This window comes from Bombus pascuorum, chromosome 10 (genome assembly GCF_905332965.1).
Source record: "Bombus pascuorum chromosome 10, iyBomPasc1.1, whole genome shotgun sequence".
Classification (NCBI taxonomy): Eukaryota; Metazoa; Arthropoda; class Insecta; order Hymenoptera; family Apidae; genus Bombus; species Bombus pascuorum.
In genome coordinates, this window is record NC_083497.1 from 646,447 (window position 1) to 664,977 (window position 18,531).

General features: G+C 37.2%; 2 protein-coding genes and 1 long non-coding RNA gene across 4 annotated transcripts; all 3 read left to right on the top strand.

Moving 5' to 3' along the window:
- The first annotated feature begins 4,512 nt into the window (after positions 1–4,512).
- Positions 4,513–6,841, top strand: LOC132911445 (uncharacterized). The gene is made up of 2 exons (XR_009658995.1): positions 4,513–5,330; positions 5,471–6,841. It is a non-coding gene; the product is annotated as an uncharacterized LOC132911445 (long non-coding RNA).
- Positions 6,842–10,573: 3,732 nt separating this feature from the next.
- Positions 10,574–11,349, top strand: LOC132911447 (conserved oligomeric Golgi complex subunit 4-like). The gene is made up of 3 exons (XM_060968056.1): positions 10,574–10,714; positions 10,798–10,983; positions 11,050–11,349. The coding sequence occupies exons 1-3, from the start codon at positions 10,595–10,597 to the stop codon at positions 11,305–11,307; spliced, it is 564 nt and encodes a 187-aa protein (XP_060824039.1). The 5' UTR covers positions 10,574–10,594; the 3' UTR covers positions 11,308–11,349.
- Positions 11,350–16,656: 5,307 nt separating this feature from the next.
- Positions 16,657–18,441, top strand: LOC132911163 (protein NDUFAF4 homolog). Of its 2 annotated transcripts, none has more exons than XM_060967578.1 (5): positions 16,657–16,833; positions 16,955–17,101; positions 17,464–17,555; positions 17,640–17,847; positions 17,958–18,441. In XM_060967578.1, exons 2-5 carry the CDS (start codon positions 16,957–16,959, stop codon positions 18,038–18,040), a joined length of 528 nt encoding a protein of 175 aa, XP_060823561.1. In that variant the 5' UTR covers positions 16,657–16,833; positions 16,955–16,956; the 3' UTR covers positions 18,041–18,441. The 2 variants fall into 2 exon arrangements, with proteins under 2 accessions (XP_060823561.1, XP_060823562.1); XM_060967579.1 differs by having other exon boundaries at positions 16,657–16,829.
- The last annotated feature ends 90 nt before the right edge of the window (positions 18,442–18,531 follow it).

Below are 18,531 nucleotides of genomic sequence, written 5' to 3' on the forward strand. Positions count from 1 at the left end.
GATTTGTTAGAATCATTATTTTTGGTAAACCTCATAAATTTTACGCAGTACCTAACGATTTTCCTCTGATTGAAGACGAAATTATAGGATTACCATGCCTTGAACATCAATATGAAATTTCAAATGATAAAATCAAATTGGGCAATAATATCTTGTAGTTTCAAAAACCTAGGGTTGTTCAACCAGAAGAAAAAAGAGTTCAAACCATCTACCTCGAAGGCAAACCGACGCGAGTATGCTTCCTCAATTCTAGTGAGACAAATCAAGAAATCTTTAACGAAATTGGTAATAGTAAAGACCTAGAACAAATTGCTAAATTGAAAACCATAGTGAGAACAGAACATATGGAACTCGAATTCCGTATACCAATTGAAAATATTTTGATTCATTATATCGATGTATTCAATTTAGAGACTGATTTTTTACCTTGTACAAATTTAACACAACACACGATAACTTTGAAATAAGATAAAATCATAAATACTAAATCGTATAAATACCCGGAATGCCATAAAGCTCAAATCGAGAAACAAATGGAAGAAATGTTAAGTAAAAATATTATTGAAGAATCAAATTCGCCTTACAATTCACTTGTTTGAGTAGTATCTAAGAAATCAGACGCTTCAGGTAAACAGAAAGGGAGAATCGTAATAGATTTCAGAAAATAGAAATAAGACGAGATTTTAGAAATAAGACGAGTTAGGTGAATACAATGAAACAATTTGGCTTAGGAAGACCCATTCGATTATTCAAAATCATACCAAACTTGGAATAGGTGACCTGTACAGAATTTTTGATAGGTATCCTTTCAACGGGGGGAGTATGTTCGTCGCGCGAGAGGGTCCGTGCGACGTCCCTTTCGGCCTGACCGCCAAGGCCTACCGCTAGTTATATTGACCTGCAAGAAACCCAAGGAACCACCATAAACCGAAGCTTTCCAGCTTAACTTCTATTCACACAAGTATTTTTGTGTTTATGGATGGTCCTTTGAACGGTCCTTGGGTTTATTGCACACTCTTGCTAATTACGGAGAAAGCAGATGTGCCCCGCGAAACAGCTGGGTTTTCCAAGAACAAGGATACCCACGGGCCATATATGCAGGAGACTTTCTCCACGTATTTTGTTTATTAACATTGGCTATAACCAATGGGCATCGCCGATCGCTACCCTCACTTTTCTACCGCAAAGTGTGAACAACGAATCCGCGTCCTTAGTTCAGAAAGGGTACACCCACATCGAGCTTTCCTCCTAAATAGTACGAGATGGGTCAGGCACTTCTCTTCAACAACTCGGGAGTCAAGTCAATGCTATTACACTCCTCGGACAGTCAAATATACTTGCTCTAACATACCTCGGACTGTTCTTTCGCTCATCCGACAGACACATCTACAAATCTAACACGGTATCGGCATTCAACGCGCTAACGCTATCAGCCCTTGTGTTAAACATTGTACTGTCCGACGACCTCCAAGATTTTCTGTATACGATCCACGTGTTGTTAACTGGTGTAAATATACTTATATGAAATAACTGTAGACTACAGTTATTCAAACACAACCACCCCTATTATCCTAAAAGAAACAAGGGAATCGCCCTGCTGGCGGTGTCGATTCGTATAATGGTAACGGGAGTTTACGACTCCCGTTGACGCGCCTCAACGCGATCACGTCTCCTCGCGACTGGACGAAGAAACAGCAAGTATATTCCAAAAGTGTATATCTGAAGCATATTATATAAATCTGAAATTAAAAAATGTATTACTGATTCATTTTTTACTTTCTAATTGGAAAAATATATTGTTAAACGATTCCTACTTTACTTCTGATGTATATCTTCATGATCAAAATCTTCAATTGTTGTAACGCATAGAAGATTGTAATTAAGTTATTAATTTCAAATCTGTTTCATAATCATTCCTTCGTTCATATTAAAATAATTCTATTCCTCTCCGTTAGAAAAAACAAACAGCTATGCACCCAATAGTGCATGGAATTGCATACAACCAAGACGAAATAGCGAAGATTACAACATATCATAGTTGTTTTACTTCGTGTTTCGATGTTCATACAAATGAACTTGTAATCAGGTTCTTTTTATAAGATTTAGTATGCTTAAAAAAAAAAAAAATAATGAAACATAATGTAAGGGACTCACATTCATATATAGTTTCAATAAACCAATTTCGTTGGCACTGAGATTACTTTGAAATATAACAGTTCTAAATAGTCTAATTGTCATACATGCATAAATTTTCTCAATATACAAATTTGTTGAACGTTCAATTGAAAATAACACATACTAAATTATTTTCGCATTTATCTATCCATGAAACACGTTTATCTGTAATATCTTCATTTCTTCGCTCTCAACAGCCTTCTATATTCTGGGCAAGCTAGGGACCCAGTTACGTGGTCGAATTTCACACCTTTCTCCTTGCTGCAGATGGAGCACGGTGCGTTGACGCAGGCAGCTATCATGTGGTCTTTGGCTCCACACTTCCTGCACATCTCCTTTCCAGGGCTTATCGCCGTGCATTTGTTTGCGATATGCCCGAACGTGTGGCATCTGAAGCACTTTACCACATTAGGTAGTGCCTTTATCGAGGCTATCGTCAAGCCGGTTCTGATCTTCCGGCTCGCCCCCTCTTTGACCAGATAGGCCTTCGGCATCGTTACTATTGCCGATTGAGTACCCCACGGCGCCATTCTTAGGGTTTTCACTTCGACCTCGGTGATGTCCTGTATTTTTAATTGGTTTACTAGCTCCCTGGCTAGTTCTTCCTTGCTAATGAGCGGGTCTATATCCCTGATCTCCACGGAGGTCTTGTCGCGCATTGGTAGCGCTCTCAACTTGCCTCCTAGGGCCGTGTTCATGTCCGCCGCGGTCTTTTTGGCGTCGCTACCTGCTTTCAGTTCGATCAGAATGTCTTCTGCTCTGGTCCTTCTGATCCCGTTACTTTCCTTTAGGGCCTCCCTCGCACCCATCATCTCCTTGTAGACCTGGATCCACTCTTTATCTTGGATCGCTTCGGGCCTATTGCGCACCTTCTTCGGCCTCTCCGGTCTCTTTGGCCTGTCCACCGCCGCCTTGTCTACGTTGACTCCTCTATCTGTCGTCGGGTTGTCCCTTCTTCTTACTCTTCTCCCACGGACGACGGCCCAATCTTCTCTTTCATCGCTGTCCGTGCAGTACGGAGCCGCTTTTGTCGAGCGATCGTCGGCACAGACTTCGGCGTAGAAGGTCTCCCCGTTCGCCTGTCTCTTCCTTTTATCGTCGCCTTTCCTTTCGATGGGCGATATCTCCTTCCTCTTCCCTTTATTCTCCTCGTTTCTCTCAGGGGGGATCGTCATCCTGGTGGCTCTGACCATCCTGGCATTCTTTTTGCTCTTCACTTCTTCCAATATAAAGTGGAGCTTATTCGCCTTGTCGGTAAGGGCGTCCCTCCTTCTCTTGACGTCGGCTTCCTGTTTGGACGTGAGGTGCGATCCATTGCACAGCTCATGAATATCGAGGAAGACCTCTCTGATGATCCGCGTCATCGTCCTCCACTCACTCAGTTTAATGACGATATTGTCGTCATCATCTTCCTTAACCTCGGCCGTTTCCCTGCTCATCAAGGCCTTCCTCCTGAGGCATTCTCTTGTTATTGTCACCTCGCTGCCGCTGTCCGACATTTCTGCTGGTGTGTCCAGCTCCGATGCGCTGGTTGCCTCGTCCTTCGCGCGCTTCAACGGGCTTCTGGCCAGTCTTCTTGTTGGCCTGAACACCCTCTCCTCTTCCGTTGGCATTCTCGCATATTTCACGATCCTATCGCCTTTCAAGGTTTCTTCCTTGACGATTCGGATCGTCTTTTCGCCGGGCGGAGTTGCTCCTTTCGTTGTTGGGGTGAGCATCCCGACTTCCCCGATGATCTCCGCTATGTCCTTGTCGAACTCCAAGTATCTCCTCGTAGTTACCTTGAGTCCATTCTCCTGCTTCGCAACCCTGGTTGCTATTTGGTCCCCGGTCGTGGTTACCGAACGAGAGGAGGCCCTGGGATCGACCTTCCCCTCGTCGTTCGTCCAGTCGCTAGTTGACCGTCGGGTCGAGCCTGGGACGCTACTCGAATCACCGACGGGGCCTGGGGGCTCCGAAACCCCCTGAGCCGTAAGTTTATTTCCCTTGTTTGCCTTATCCATATTGTTTTTGTTTGATAAAAGAGCATGTCCGTTAACGTAGCCGGTCGTCGTTTAATCACACTGAATCCTTCCGAATATATACAATCCGTATCCAAATAACTTGCCAATGTCGTCGTAAAATCGCCAATCGAATACTTATAGTTAATTTTAATTCTAGTTGGTCTCAATGATTAGGTACTAACTATTATACTAGCAATTCGTAATTTATTTTAACGAATCTAACTTTATAACCTTAATTTTATTTTTATCATTCTCACTTTCAGTTTTACTAATTAGAGGTTATTATCAGTTCTAACTTTACTCGTAGTACTACTAACAATTACTTATTGGTTTAAATCTAACTTTGGTCTTAGTATTTGGTTGGTTATAATTATTCTAACTTTAACTCGTAACTATTGTCTTACGATCAATCTTACTAATTGTTATTAACAATTTGATGGTATAATTAAATCTAACTTTTATTCGTAATTATCCTTTTACGAATCAAGTCTTAACTTTATAACCTTAATTTTATTTTTATCCGTGCGCGTATCGATTATGTGTGTGCAGATCTATTTTCTTTCATCTACGTTCGATATTAGCTACTTAATTTACATTTAAATTATGCTTTTATATTCTCCGTTATTGAATCGGTTTTGCCATCGAGTTCGGTTCTATGCATCGTGCACTCCGCGACTCATTGATTTTCGCATCGACCCGAGTCGTCGATCTTGCGACCATGTGCTCTATGCTTCAGTCGGGCCGCCACGTGCCACTAGTGTAATGGCGGCGCGCCACTAGCGTAATGGCGGCGCCCGGTGATCACCGCACGTTTTACATCGCAGTTACGGTTTACGAGTTTTTAAGAATAATAAAGTACTCACAGTGATGTCCGGATATTTGTAAAAATTCACCGTGGCCTGTGCTCTCCTTCTTCGCCTCGGTTAGTGAAAATCCACCGATTTATGCCCGTTGACGATGCGTAGTCCGCGGTGGGTAAATATTTACCTCGTAAAGTCATTATCACTATTCGTCGAGGAAAGTCTTAACTTGCACTACAGCTAGTTGATAAGTTTGTTCATCGGCCTTTATTGATTTGAGAAAATCAGCTCGATGCCCCCGCATAACCTCAACGATGTGACAGCTTGCCTTACAGGCACAAAACCTTAGTAAGTAATATTTGTTTATTATGGACTATTGCCTTCTCATCATAAGAACAATTTTGTCCAGAAGTGGCATCGAATTCAGATGTTGGATATTCAAATTGTCATAGATTAATTATAAACTTTTCCTCGTTTTAGGTTTGCGACGAGCAGTCATGCAATTATTATAAGCTATCCTGTTACGACATAATCGACAGCGCTTCTGCCAGGAGAAAGGCATTAGAACTTAGTTTATTGGTTATAATTATAGTGCTATAATTAATATGGCGTTCTGTCCAAGATCAGTTCTACGGGTGTTCCCTCTCCTTGAGTTGCGTTATATGACCACACGCTTCTATGTATCCCAGACTTTTTCCTTTCCGATGGAGAGTCTCCGCATTTGATTGTATTACACCCAAAGAGCTCTTGAACACATTCAGACACTGGTTGCTTCAACTTATAATGAAGAGAACGCATCCTGCTCCGACAGCTATTATACAAGATAAGTATTGCACTAATAACTTGTCGCTTCAGGCTTATCACATACACAAATCACATACATGCAACTATCACTAATACTTTTCTTCCAGGTGGAGGATTTAACAGAACAATCAACCACTCTGCTCTCACACATAATATTTGCCTAACTTAATTTAACTTAAAACCACTCTAACTTCTGTGACGCCAATGGCCATACCATGCGTCTACCCTGCTTGTCGCATAATCACTTTCCTGACTGCGACACAAGTTAAACTCATTGCAAATTACACAGCTTGTGTAATTATATCAAACTTGTTCAATTAACAATGAGCTATTTCCATCATGTTTTGACAACCGACTCATCGATGATGCATTTCCTTGGAATTGAAAAAGGAATGTGCATAATTTTGTCCTCCATCAACACTCAAAATATTATCTACATGCTATACTTAGGGATACTTTCAAAATACGTTGCTTCATTTTCCATCACTGCTTTCCTACTATCAGTATGTGAAAGATTTTTCACAGTATCCATCCATCCGCAATTTGTATAAATATTATTTCAGTCTCTCGCGTCACTTGAACTGTAATATAAACCAGTCTTTTATTTTCATTACTCCTCTGCATACCATTTGTCAGGAACAATACATTTTATTTGTAAATCTAATAACATGTGAAGTCCTTCATTTGTTCTAAGATCAATCAATGAATAAGTGAAGAGAATATTGAAATCTGTGAAAATAAGTATCTAGTAATATTACTTCCGAACCAACATATTTATTGCAATGCTTGTCAAATTTCAAAGTAATTTCCTATCCCTATTAAACATATTTCATATATGTGTATGTCTATTATTTTGATTAGTTGTTCTACTTGCAATAATTCGCCATTCTGGATCATCTAGATTCAACAAAGATGCATTCAATTTACTCCATACCTCATAAAGCTCCTATTATCATAATTTAAATGGGAAGATAGAGAGCTGTGACAGTATTCAGCTCTCAACTTTGAACAAGGCATATTGACAAGCCAGAGTAACTCACATACAACTTGGTGGTACAAGCGTTGAAAAAACTTTTCTGGACCTGAGAAAACACATGTGCACAGGTAACGAACAAAAGGGATTAGAGCTCACCAAATAAGACTTGCTATAATTTGCTGTAGTTTGTCACAATAAGCCTATGTGTATCGCGCGTCAGACGATTTTGGAATTAGTTGATGCTTGAATGTTCAAGATACAGAAACACGGAGTGATGAGACGTTTATGTACAACGTGATTATGGTGCAACTCATCGTCGGTCAGAAAACTTCATGCACGATTTGCTAAAAACAAACAATTTTCCCCTTTGTTTATCCCATACCAATCGTCTGTCGTCACTCCTTATCTCATACACAGACAGGCCAAATAATGTCGCCGATGACGGCCAACAGCCTGGACACATGTGCGGATCTTTTGCCTGCGACAGAATTTTGTTATGTGTAGTATGCTGGACTGAAAAGGAATAATATGGCGAATTAGAAGATTGCAGAAAAATTGTAGACATTTTCCAAATTTTATTAATTTCTTTTTATTTATTCAAAAGTCTACAAAACTGTTAATTAACATTAAGGAAATATATACAAAATCTTGACGTTCAGAATAATGGAGAGAATATTTGAAACGGTACTACTAAATCTATAAGTTACCATGCAATACAAATTTTCTTTGAACTCTAAGCCATACAAAGTACGTAATGTTTTATGTAAATTGCCATACTTTTGAAAATAAAAAATATCGAATCAAACATTCTTAAAATATATTTCGAACGCTCATTAATACTACAAAATTATATTACTACAAAATTATATTACCACAAAAAATTGTAAAGGGCCCGAATGCATCGGTCCCGATACAGTTTACAAACCAAACCAATGAAAGGTGCAGAGACTAGAGAACATGGGGTCCCCAATCGTGTAGTACGCTTCAGCATCGTTGAGAACACCAACTCCACCTCCGTCTGTCCAAATGTCATCTCAAACGGTGAGACTGCAAATAAAAAAAATCCTTATATACATCAGAATAGTAATGCGATTTCTATTCCTGCAGCACCGATGTAATACACGGTGCTCCATAATCGCTCGAGATTGCATATAGTTGTTGTTGAAATCTCTATGCATTTGGTGGATAAAACGTTGCGAGAAATTATCCTCTTGTAAAAGTAGTCACATAAGCTTCCAGGTCTTCATAACCTTCTTTTTTTTTTTTTTTTTTTGCGTGAGGAGGGGAAAATGCTGTTACGCATGCCCAGTAACCCGCATCACTGGGTTATGTGGGACTCGTGCGGATGTTGTTGCCATACCCACTAAAAACCCCTCCTCCTTCTTCCTCTGCTTTGAGGGCAGACAACCCCGGTAATACCTGTCGGCAGTCATCAGGGTTGTCCTTTCATGCCCCGTTGTATCTTCTTCTTCGGGCAGTTACTGCTCGCGTTTGAAGATGATTGCTTGATGCGTAATTCATTTTCAGCTTTGAAGAGAGCACACGTCAGCATTGCTTCAATCCGTAAATCGCGTCTGCGATTTCGGCAATACCTTGATTTTTTACGGCGGATTCTTCTGGTCCAAGTTGCTAATCGTTTAGTACTACTTGGCTTGGCGTCAATATCACGAACTGTCTTCTTAGATTTTGCCATAACGACGGCTTCGTAGTTTTCTTAATTTGCAGGAATACAAATGTCCTCTTTTTCGATGTTAACACAATATCGATGATACGATATTCACGTTTTCTTATAGCTTTCTAAACTATTTCACCTAATTAATGAATAAATTATAATAATAAGTACACTAACCTGTATATGGCTCGTGTTTGTTGTAGAACAGGATAGAACAGATTCACACAACACGCAAAATATTTGAAACAAAATCGAGCAAAATAAGATCCTCTCCACTTGCAGACGACTCGACAAATGCCTACGTTGCGCGTCTAATAGTGGCTTTATATACCCCCAAGCTTGTCGTTATGTACTGGTCTTACGCTCGAACGATAGAAAATAATTCTATATAAAATCTTACATTTTATTATAATTTTTGAAGAATACTACAATCCACTTAATTTTTAAAAATATTTGCGACAATTTTAATGCAAAATTTTATATACTTTGTACATTATATTAAAATTCCTCATTTACAGGAAATAATCAATAGCGTATGAAGATGTTTTGCGGTTAATTTCTAACCAATCGCGTGCGCCATTTTGCAGGCGTCATTTCCGGTGTAGATATCTTCCAACCTAACCTCAAATCTCTTCACATATTATTTAGAACGTATATTAATGTTGATGTACTAGAAATATTATAGATAAATATTATAGCTAATGTTACAGTTAAATGATTAACGGAAATAAAGTACCATTTTTCACAATAAAAAACGCATTTTTTTTTAATGATTCCAAGATATTTGCATCGATATTTTACTACATGATCAATTCAGTTAACCCGATCCTGACATTTTTATTAAAATAATAACTTTGCAAGCAAAAAAAGGTAAAAAAAGCTATTTTAAACGTAAGATCTAAAAATCTGATATTCGATAATATATAATATTTTTAATGCGAATAAACTTTTTTATAAAATTTTTAATTTCTTGTTTTTTTTAATAAAATCAAATCTATAAGTAATAACTGGAATTTTTTGTTCGAAACCTATTCATCTTGAATTAATAACAAATCTTTGCTGCAACCACTATTAATGGCTTTAACTTTATCAGTGTGTAACAAATTTTTTATCTGTAACGATAATAGAAAACTGTATCTACATTCTATTAAATTTTTACACTTTACGTCATAAGAAGTTCACGCAATTTTCTTTCAAATTAAGTATATAATAAAATTAATCCCGTTTCTTCTGTGTATATAGTCTGCATAATTTTATCATCAAATTTCGAATAATTTAAAGTAAATAGAAGTTGTATGTAAAAATACGCATAAAAACCATTTTGTACGTATATTCAAATAGTTCTTTATAATATATTAATGATACATATATTGTAGGATAACCATAGTTCGGTGAAACGAAAATTGTTTTTTTCACGTTTATAAACATAAAATGCACTATCTATCGATAATTAAATATCATTTTAAAATTAATTAGGAATCATTAGCATCAGGAATATATGGGTGCAAAACTTAAAGTTAGTTTACTGTGCCATTTCTCTTAATTAAATCTTCGATATAAATATCAAATATCATCATATCTGATTCAAATTGTTGTACCTATAAAATACTAGGAATTACAGATTCTATTATATTATGTACGTTTTATTGATAATAACTTCTTCATACAGTTCTGGTAATTGTTAACATTTATTTTAAAAGATTAAATGATTAGAAGAATAAAAGATTATATCGTGTGTCATAGTAAGGTAAAGTAAATACTGATTAGGGAAACACTCACCCTGCACTACTTCTTGTGTTAATCTTCCTCCAGAAGTACTAGGTTTCGAAAGCAAGTGCCCTAGTTAACAAACAAGATTATACAACATATCCCCCTACGCTTTGAAAATAGAAAAAAAATAATAAAAATCTTACCAACATCAGTTGTTTGATGTTTGAGATCCAAGCTATCTGAAGTAGACTGATTGCTCGAATAAAATGTCTGAGTGATGTCAGGTTGCTGATCATGATCAGGAGTATTAGATTATGTATCTTCTTTACCAATCTTATTTAGCGAACTGTCTTCCAAACTTTGTTCTTCGTAACTACTGCTGCTTCCATCTTGTACTAAATATTCAGGCATTTCCAACTTTAAATTTGGCATTAGTGATATTATTTCAACAATTATGTCGATTTTACGAGCGGTTAATGATTATGCTCTAGAACAGTTACGAGTAAGCGCTGTCAAACCGAGAGTCACACTTTGGGTCGATGCATTCTTATCAGTGGATCATCATATAAACGAGGTAAACAAAGTATATAATCATAAGAAATGATTAAAATGAGTTAACGAAATAAAAAACTCGTAACAGTTCGTCAATATCCGTAGGATGACTTATTAAGAAATGAAATAGATGGACCTTTCGTACAAACTTTAATTATGAATTTAGAAGGTTTACTTCAAAGTTTTAAGGGAAGTTTAACAGCATCTAATTATGATGCTTTAATTGGTCTTCTTACTGCTGAAGTAACAGCTCGTTTAGAAAAAGTTGTATTAAAGTCTACTTTTAACAGAGTATGTATATTTTATGACTTTATTGTAATTTTAATATTTATTTCATAATAATCAATAATTTTTTAGGCGGGAGATCTTATACTTGATAAAGAAGTAAGGTCATTAGCAAGTTACTTAGCCGCTGTTACCTTATGGTCTGTACGTGATAAATTTGCACGATTAACGCAAATAGCTACTATATTATGCGTTGAAAAAGTAGAAGAACTAGTAAATTATTGTGGTGCAGATGCAATAGCATGGAGATTAAGACCTGCGGAAGTTCGACGTATTGCTTCTACGAGGATAGATTTTCGTCCCGAGGATATAAAGAGATTGACACCTTAATTTTTGTTGAATTATATTGGTATAATAAATAATAAGAAACAGTCAATTTTTTAAAATATTTTTATTTCTGCTTAATGCATAAATTATACAAATTTAAAATACTATTTTGGCTTAATAATCAACAGCATTATTAGTATTACTTAATTATTATTAATACATATAATACATTTTATTTTTGTCAAATTATTTTACTACTAACTAATAATACTAATTACTAATAACTAGCGATACTATTCTTAAATTTTATGATCGAAGTCAAGTTTCAGATATTTTTAAAACATACGGCAATCCTTAAAAATTTATTAGTCATGTCCAATCTGTAAGCATTTTTAAACTATTAGATTTATAAAATTAGTACTTCAATAGTTTACTTCCTTTATTAGTAACGTTATTATCGTGTAATCACACAGCTTTTGTTTTCATACAGCTTAAATCTTACACTTCTTGATATTTAATATGTATGATTTTCTATGACTTTACTCATTGTTATCGTGGTCAGCAGTAAGAAACTGATGATTTATATAGGAACCTTTCTTATTTGCTTGCTTTGCTGAATTGTAAAAAATTGGTAGCGGTACCCTTTATAGTGACATAATTCTGTTGGTTTGCTATTTTGTTTATATGTATGCATATTGCGCTGAATTAAATGTTCGTGAGTCGCACAAAGTATATTTATGTGTATGGCGCCAATACATCTTACTGCATCTTCACAAAATCCTCCATTTATAACCTCCTCTGAACCCCACGAAGTCTTACGTCCGTAGCCTCCTATTTGTCCTACAAAGTCTCGCGTCGGTAGTCTCCGGGTTGTCCTACAAAGTCCCGCGTCGGTAGTCTCCGGGTAGTCCTACAAAATCCCATGTTGACACCCTCCTCCGGATAGCACGAAGTCCCACGTTGGTAGCCTCCTCCGGATAGCACGAAGTCCAACGTTGGTAGCCTCCTCAGGATAGGACGAAGTCCCACGTTGGTAGCCTCCTCCGGATAGCACGAAGTCCCATGTTGGTAGCCTCCTCCGGATAGCACGAAGTCCCACGTTGGTAGCCTCCTCCGGATAGCACGAAGTCCGACGTTGGTAGCCTCCTCCGGATAGCACGAAATCCCACGTTGGTAGACTTTTTAAATTAGTACTGCGTTGTTGGTTTTCTTTAGATCTCACATTAATAGCTGGCCTTTTTCAAATTTTACGAAATCGAGATAACGGTTTTGAAATTCCATGAATATACATTATGATTTACTACAATGTTCCCACAGATTCCAGACATTAAGTTGTTATCCCAATTAAATCATCCCAATTATTTGTTGCAATCATTGACATTTGATCCTTGAATGAACACAATATTAAATATTTTCTTTTCTTCTGTGATGTTCCTCTAATCTATATATAGTAATTTCTTATACTGTCCAAGTAATAAATAATCCTTAAAAGTTGCATTCTAAGCATTCCTTAGGATGCTATTACGTAATAACGTATAACGTTATGTAGCATTACGTAAGGACGTATAACGTTATATACTATTACGTAATAACGTATAACGTCATATAGTATTACCTTATAACGTATAACGTTATATATGTCGGAGATGAAAGGACACCGGGCCCCCCCCCCGTTGGAATTATTTGGAAAAGCCTCAATACTGTAGTATCTACGAAATAACCCAGACACAGTCATTCGAAACTTGAGACAATGAGTTTAGGCTCGAGGCGACAACCGGTCGCCGAGCGTAGCCACGGTCACGGGATGAACGTTCCACCTAACAGAGATATAAAGTAACATAGCTTTCCTTTAAAGAATTGGCAGTACAGACACTTGACAATAAGACATTCCAACAGCCCCGCAGCTCGCCACACACAGACCCCATTCTTTGGGCCAGATGATCGCCAGATGCCGATGCATCATTTACAGTTTATGTTCAGATAACCTGAGGAACCGTTACAAATCTTAGGACTTAGTTAACTAAAGTCCTTCAGATTGACAAACAGTCTTTGTTCTATCAGCCTGTAAATCTGTCACCTACTGCGGGGAGTTATGGGAAAGCCTGATTTGGTCACGTACGACGTTGCCTGCTAGGAACTCTCTCTCTAGGGCGGCTAGCATCCTTTTCTAACCGCCAACATTGAAATTGACCAATTAACAGCAGCGCCTATTTCCCTCACCCTCCGAGTGGAGGCTTTCTTTGACGAATCCGATGATCTCGTGCCCTTAGGCACACCCCATCATAGTTTTCCTCTGCAGCGTCGTCGCGACGGAAAGTCATTCTTTTCTGGCAATCTGATTAGCTAAGAGTCAATCAAGCGTTCCTGGTATCACGAGTAGTAAGTTGAGTCCGACTTAGGCCTCCGACTAGGGCCATTGTCATTAGCGTCCAGCTACCGCGTCCGATTGTCAATCTTGTATCAGCCATACTTGTGTAATAAATATCTGTGCGACAACCATGAACAACACTGGTGAAGATTCATTATACGCCCCTACCGTCAACCCGACATATATTATTACCCTATAATGTATAACGTTATGTAGCATTACGTAACAACGTATAATGTTATATTCTATTACGTAATGATGTATAACGTTATGTAGCATTACGTAACAAGGTATAACGTTATATACTATTACGTAATAACGTATAACGTTGTATAGTATAACGTAATAATGTATAACGTTATATAGTATTACCTTATATCGTATAAGGATATATAGTATTACTTTATCACGTATAAAGTTATGTAGCATTACGTAATAATGTACAACGATATATAGTATTACCCTATAACGTATAACGTTATATAGTATTACCTTTTAACGTATAATCTTATATACTATTACGTTATAACGTATAACGTTATATATTATTACCTTTTAACGTATAATGCTATATACAAATACGTTATAACTTATAACGTAATATACTATTACGTAATGAAGTATAACGTTATGTAGCATTACCTAACAACGTATAACGATATATAGAATTACGTAATAATGTATAACGTTATATAGTATTACGTAATAATGTATAACGTTATATATTATTACGTTATAACGTATAACGTTCTATAGTATTACCTTATAACGTATAACATTTTGTAGCATTACGTATTGACGTATAACGTTATGAAGCATTACGTAACAACGTATAACGTTATAAACTGTTTCGTAATGACGTATAACATTATGTAGCATTAGGTTACAACGTAGAATGGTCTTCCAACCCTCCACAATGTTGTGGATGACTCTCCAACGATTTCCAATCACGTAGAATTGTTTTCCAACACTCCACAACGTTGTGGAAGGCACTCCAACGATTTCCAATTACGTAGAATAGTTTGCCGACCTTGCACAACGTTGTGGAACGTCCACCCACGATGTCGTACACCGTAGAATGGTTTCCCAACACTCCATAACGTTGTGAATGGCTCTCCAACGATTTCCAATCACGTGGAATGGTTTTCCAACCCCCCACAACGTTGTGGAAGGCTCCCGAACGGTTTCCAATCACGTAGAATGGTTTTCCAACGCTCCACAGCGTTCGTGAAAGCTCTCCGACTATTTCCAATCACGTAGGATGGTTTTCCAACTCTCCATAACGTTGTGGTAGGCACTCCAACGATTTCCAATCACGTAGAATAGTTTGCCGACACTCCACAACGTTGTGGAAGGCTCTCCAACGATTTCCAATCACGCAGAATAGTGTGCCGACCTTGCACAAAGTTGTGGAACGTCCACCCACGATCTCGCACACCGTAGAACGGATTTCCAACCCTCCACAATGTTGTGGATGGCACTCCAACGATTTCCAATCACGCAGAATAGTGTGCCGACATTGCACAAAGTTGTGGAACGTCCACCCACGATCTCGCACACCGTAGAATGGTTTTCCAACCCTCCACAACGTTGTGACACGCTCTCCAACGATTTCAAATATCGTAGAATGGTTTGACACCCCTTCATAACGTTGTGGAAGGCTCTCCAACGATGTCGCAACCCGTAGAATTGTTTTCCAACACTCCACAATGATGTGGAAGGCTCTCCAACGATTTTCAATCACGTAGAATGGTTTTCCAACCCTCCACAACGTTGTGGACGGCTCTCCAACGATTTCCAATCACGTAGAATGGTTTTCCAACGCTCCGCAATGTTGTCGAAATCTCTTCAACGATTTCCAATCACGTAGTATGGTTTTCCAACCATCCACAACGCTGTGGAAGGCTGTCCAACGATTTCCAATCACGTAGAATAGTTTGCCGACCCTCCGCAGCGTTGTGGAAGGCTCTCCAACTATTTCCAATCACGTAGAATGGTTGTCCACCCCTCCACAACGTTGTGGAAAACTCCCCAACGATGTTCAACCTCGTCGAATGTTTTCCACCCCTCCAGATCGTTATGGAACGCTCTCCAACGATTTCCTACCCTGTCGAATGGTTTTCCAACCCCCCACAACGTTGTGGAAGGCTCTCGAACGGTTTCCAATCACGTAGAATGGTTTTCCAACCCTCCACAACGTTGTGGACGGCTCTCCAACGATTTCCAATCACGTAGAATGGTTTTCCAACGCTCCGCAATGTTGTCGAAATCTCTTCAACGATTTCCAATCACGTAGTATGGTTTTCCAACCCCCCACAACGTTGTTGAAGGCACTCTAACGATTTCCAATCACGTGGAATAGTTTGCCGACACTCCATAACCTTGTGACAGGCTCTCCAACGATTTCCAATCACGTAGAATGGCTTTCCAACCCTCCACAACATTGTGGTAGGCATTCCAACGATTTCCAATCGCGTAGAATGGTTTCCCAACCCTCCACAACGTTGTGGAAAGCTCTCCATCGATTTCCAATCAGGTTGAATGGTTTTCAGACAATCCACAACGTTGTGGAAGGATCTCCAACGATTTCCAATCACGTAGAATGGTTTCCGAACCCTCCACAACGTTGTGGACGTCTCTCGAACGATTTCCAATCACGTAGAATGGTTTTCTAACTCTCCACAACGTTGTGGAAGGCACTCCAACGATTTCCAATCACGTAGAATAGTTTGCCGATACTCCACAACGTTGTGACAGGCTCTCCAACGATTTGCAATCACGTAGAATGGTTTTCCAACCCTCCGCAACGTTGTGGACGGCACTCCAACGATTGCAAATATCGTAGAATGATTTGCCACCCCTCCACAACGTTGTGGAAGGCTCTCCAACGATGTCGCACCCCGTAGAATGGTTTTCCAACCCTCCACAACGTTGTGGAAGGCTATCAAACGATTTCCAATCACATAGAATGGTTTCCCAACCCTCCACAACGTTGTGGAAAGCTCTCCATCGATTTCCAATCAGGTTGAATGGTTCTGAATAAATGTTCTGAATAGCGCAATAGTAACTTATTATTAGAAGTTAAAACTTTATAATTTAAAATAAAAATATCTGTTTTGTAATTTAATATTTAGATTTACTTTCATTAAATAAAATAATATTATTGCATAAAGATCAAAGTATTGAATCTGGTATAAACAAGAATATTAACCAAAAAGTTGGTATGAAAACACAATAACTTCTTTAAAATTGTTCCTTTCTTTTTTTAAATATATATGCATATAAAATACAATTTAAGTTATACTTCTAGCGATATATATTAAATATTCTTTAATGTTATAGAAATGGGAGCGGTGTACTCTTACATTACGCGACCAATTCGTTCATTTAACATTGAAAATCGTACAGCACGTTTTTTTGACAAGAAGAAGCCAATTCCTGCTCCTGAATATCCATCATTACAGAGACAAAGGGAAGTTGTAGATAAATGTAAATTTCTCTCTCAAATTCTATTTCAAGTTTTATATTTTTTAGATTAACATTTTTGTTAGAATTAAAAATAAAAGAATTTTTGGAAATAGATATAGATATAGGTGGAATAGAAATAATAGAATAGAAATAACAGAAGTAAAAGAAATAAAACAATTATTCTTATCTTTTTACACGTAGCCTAAACTTGAGTGATATAGATTATTTAATTATAGTTTTTGCATAGCAAAATGTGAGATAAAGTTGTATGTTATAAAATTTTGGTTTGTTTTCTAAACAAGAGTACTGGTTTTAAGAATTAGTCATTTTCTATATCATGTAATAATAGCATTTTACATTTTTAAAAGTTATTTCTATTTTAGTGAAACCTAATTTGAAAAGCATTCTGCACAAAAAGGATCATGAATTAAATGATCGTTTAAAGAGTGTCTTCGTTCAGTCTAAAGATCCAGAGGTATATTTCATTTAGAAATCTTTTGTGGATGTATTTATTTATTTGTAACTGTTATGAAATAAATTGGTATTTTTTTATTGCTAGATTGTGCCAAAACAGGTCTCATCTAAGCCATTACCACAGGATAAAAGTCAATATTCTTTAGATGAATTTTATGAATCGCTTGTTCCTCAGAAGGGTAAATGTACCATAAAAGAAGTAGTAATGTTCTTGACTAAACATCAAGAAAATAAGGCAGAATACTCTATAGAAAGAATATCCCAAAAGTATCAAATAGATAAACAAACAATAGGTAAGAATATGTTTTTAGATAGAAAATGATAATACAGTATTACTAAAGTAAATTTGTACTCCCTAAATCCTATTTAAATACTTAAAATATAATATAAATAACTGTTTCAGAAAATATTTTAACAAATTATAAACTCTTTCATATGATGACAGATGTGGAAAAGCTGAAGATAGAGGAGGGTAAGAAAAAATAAGATTTTTGTATTATAATTAACCGTTTGAGTCCCAGGGGTTTTTGAAAAAACAGGGTCGAAAAATCCCTAACAGCGTGATAGCGCTTTTCCTAATCGATTGCGAAGAGAAACAAGTGGCGTAATAGCGCTCATCATATTTGTTATTTTTATGAAATACATCTATATTATTATATATGCATACTATTAGTTTGTAAATATTTCAAGTTTTGTTCGATAAAAATTATTGAGAAGATAACAGTGAAATACAAAATACCGTCAGTCGTCCGTAGCATTCAAATGTACTGGGACTTTTCGATACAAAATATAAACAGCACTATCGCATTGCATGGGACTCAAACCAAAAAGTTAAAAGAATCTAATATCATGTAGAATAAAAATAAATAACAATGCATTAAAAATTATATCAGTTACCTTATTTTAATCCTACTTTAATACTGAGTATTTCAATTATTAGAAATTTTAGGAATTTAATATAGAAACAGAAACGTAAG

Coding starts and splice junctions, on each gene's coding strand:
- LOC132911447 (XM_060968056.1), top strand. CDS start 10,595: ATGTCGATTTTACGAGCGGTTAATGATTATGCTCTAGAACAGTTACGA. Junction 10,715..10,797: donor TGGATCATCATATAAACGAG/GTAAACAAAGTA, acceptor CAATATCCGTAG/GATGACTTATTAAGAAATGA. Junction 10,984..11,049: donor TAAAGTCTACTTTTAACAGA/GTATGTATATTT, acceptor ATAATTTTTTAG/GCGGGAGATCTTATACTTGA.
- LOC132911163 (XM_060967578.1), top strand. CDS start 16,957: ATGGGAGCGGTGTACTCTTACATTACGCGACCAATTCGTTCATTTAAC. Junction 17,556..17,639: donor TTCAGTCTAAAGATCCAGAG/GTATATTTCATT, acceptor TTTTATTGCTAG/ATTGTGCCAAAACAGGTCTC. Junction 17,848..17,957: donor AATAGATAAACAAACAATAG/GTAAGAATATGT, acceptor TAACTGTTTCAG/AAAATATTTTAACAAATTAT.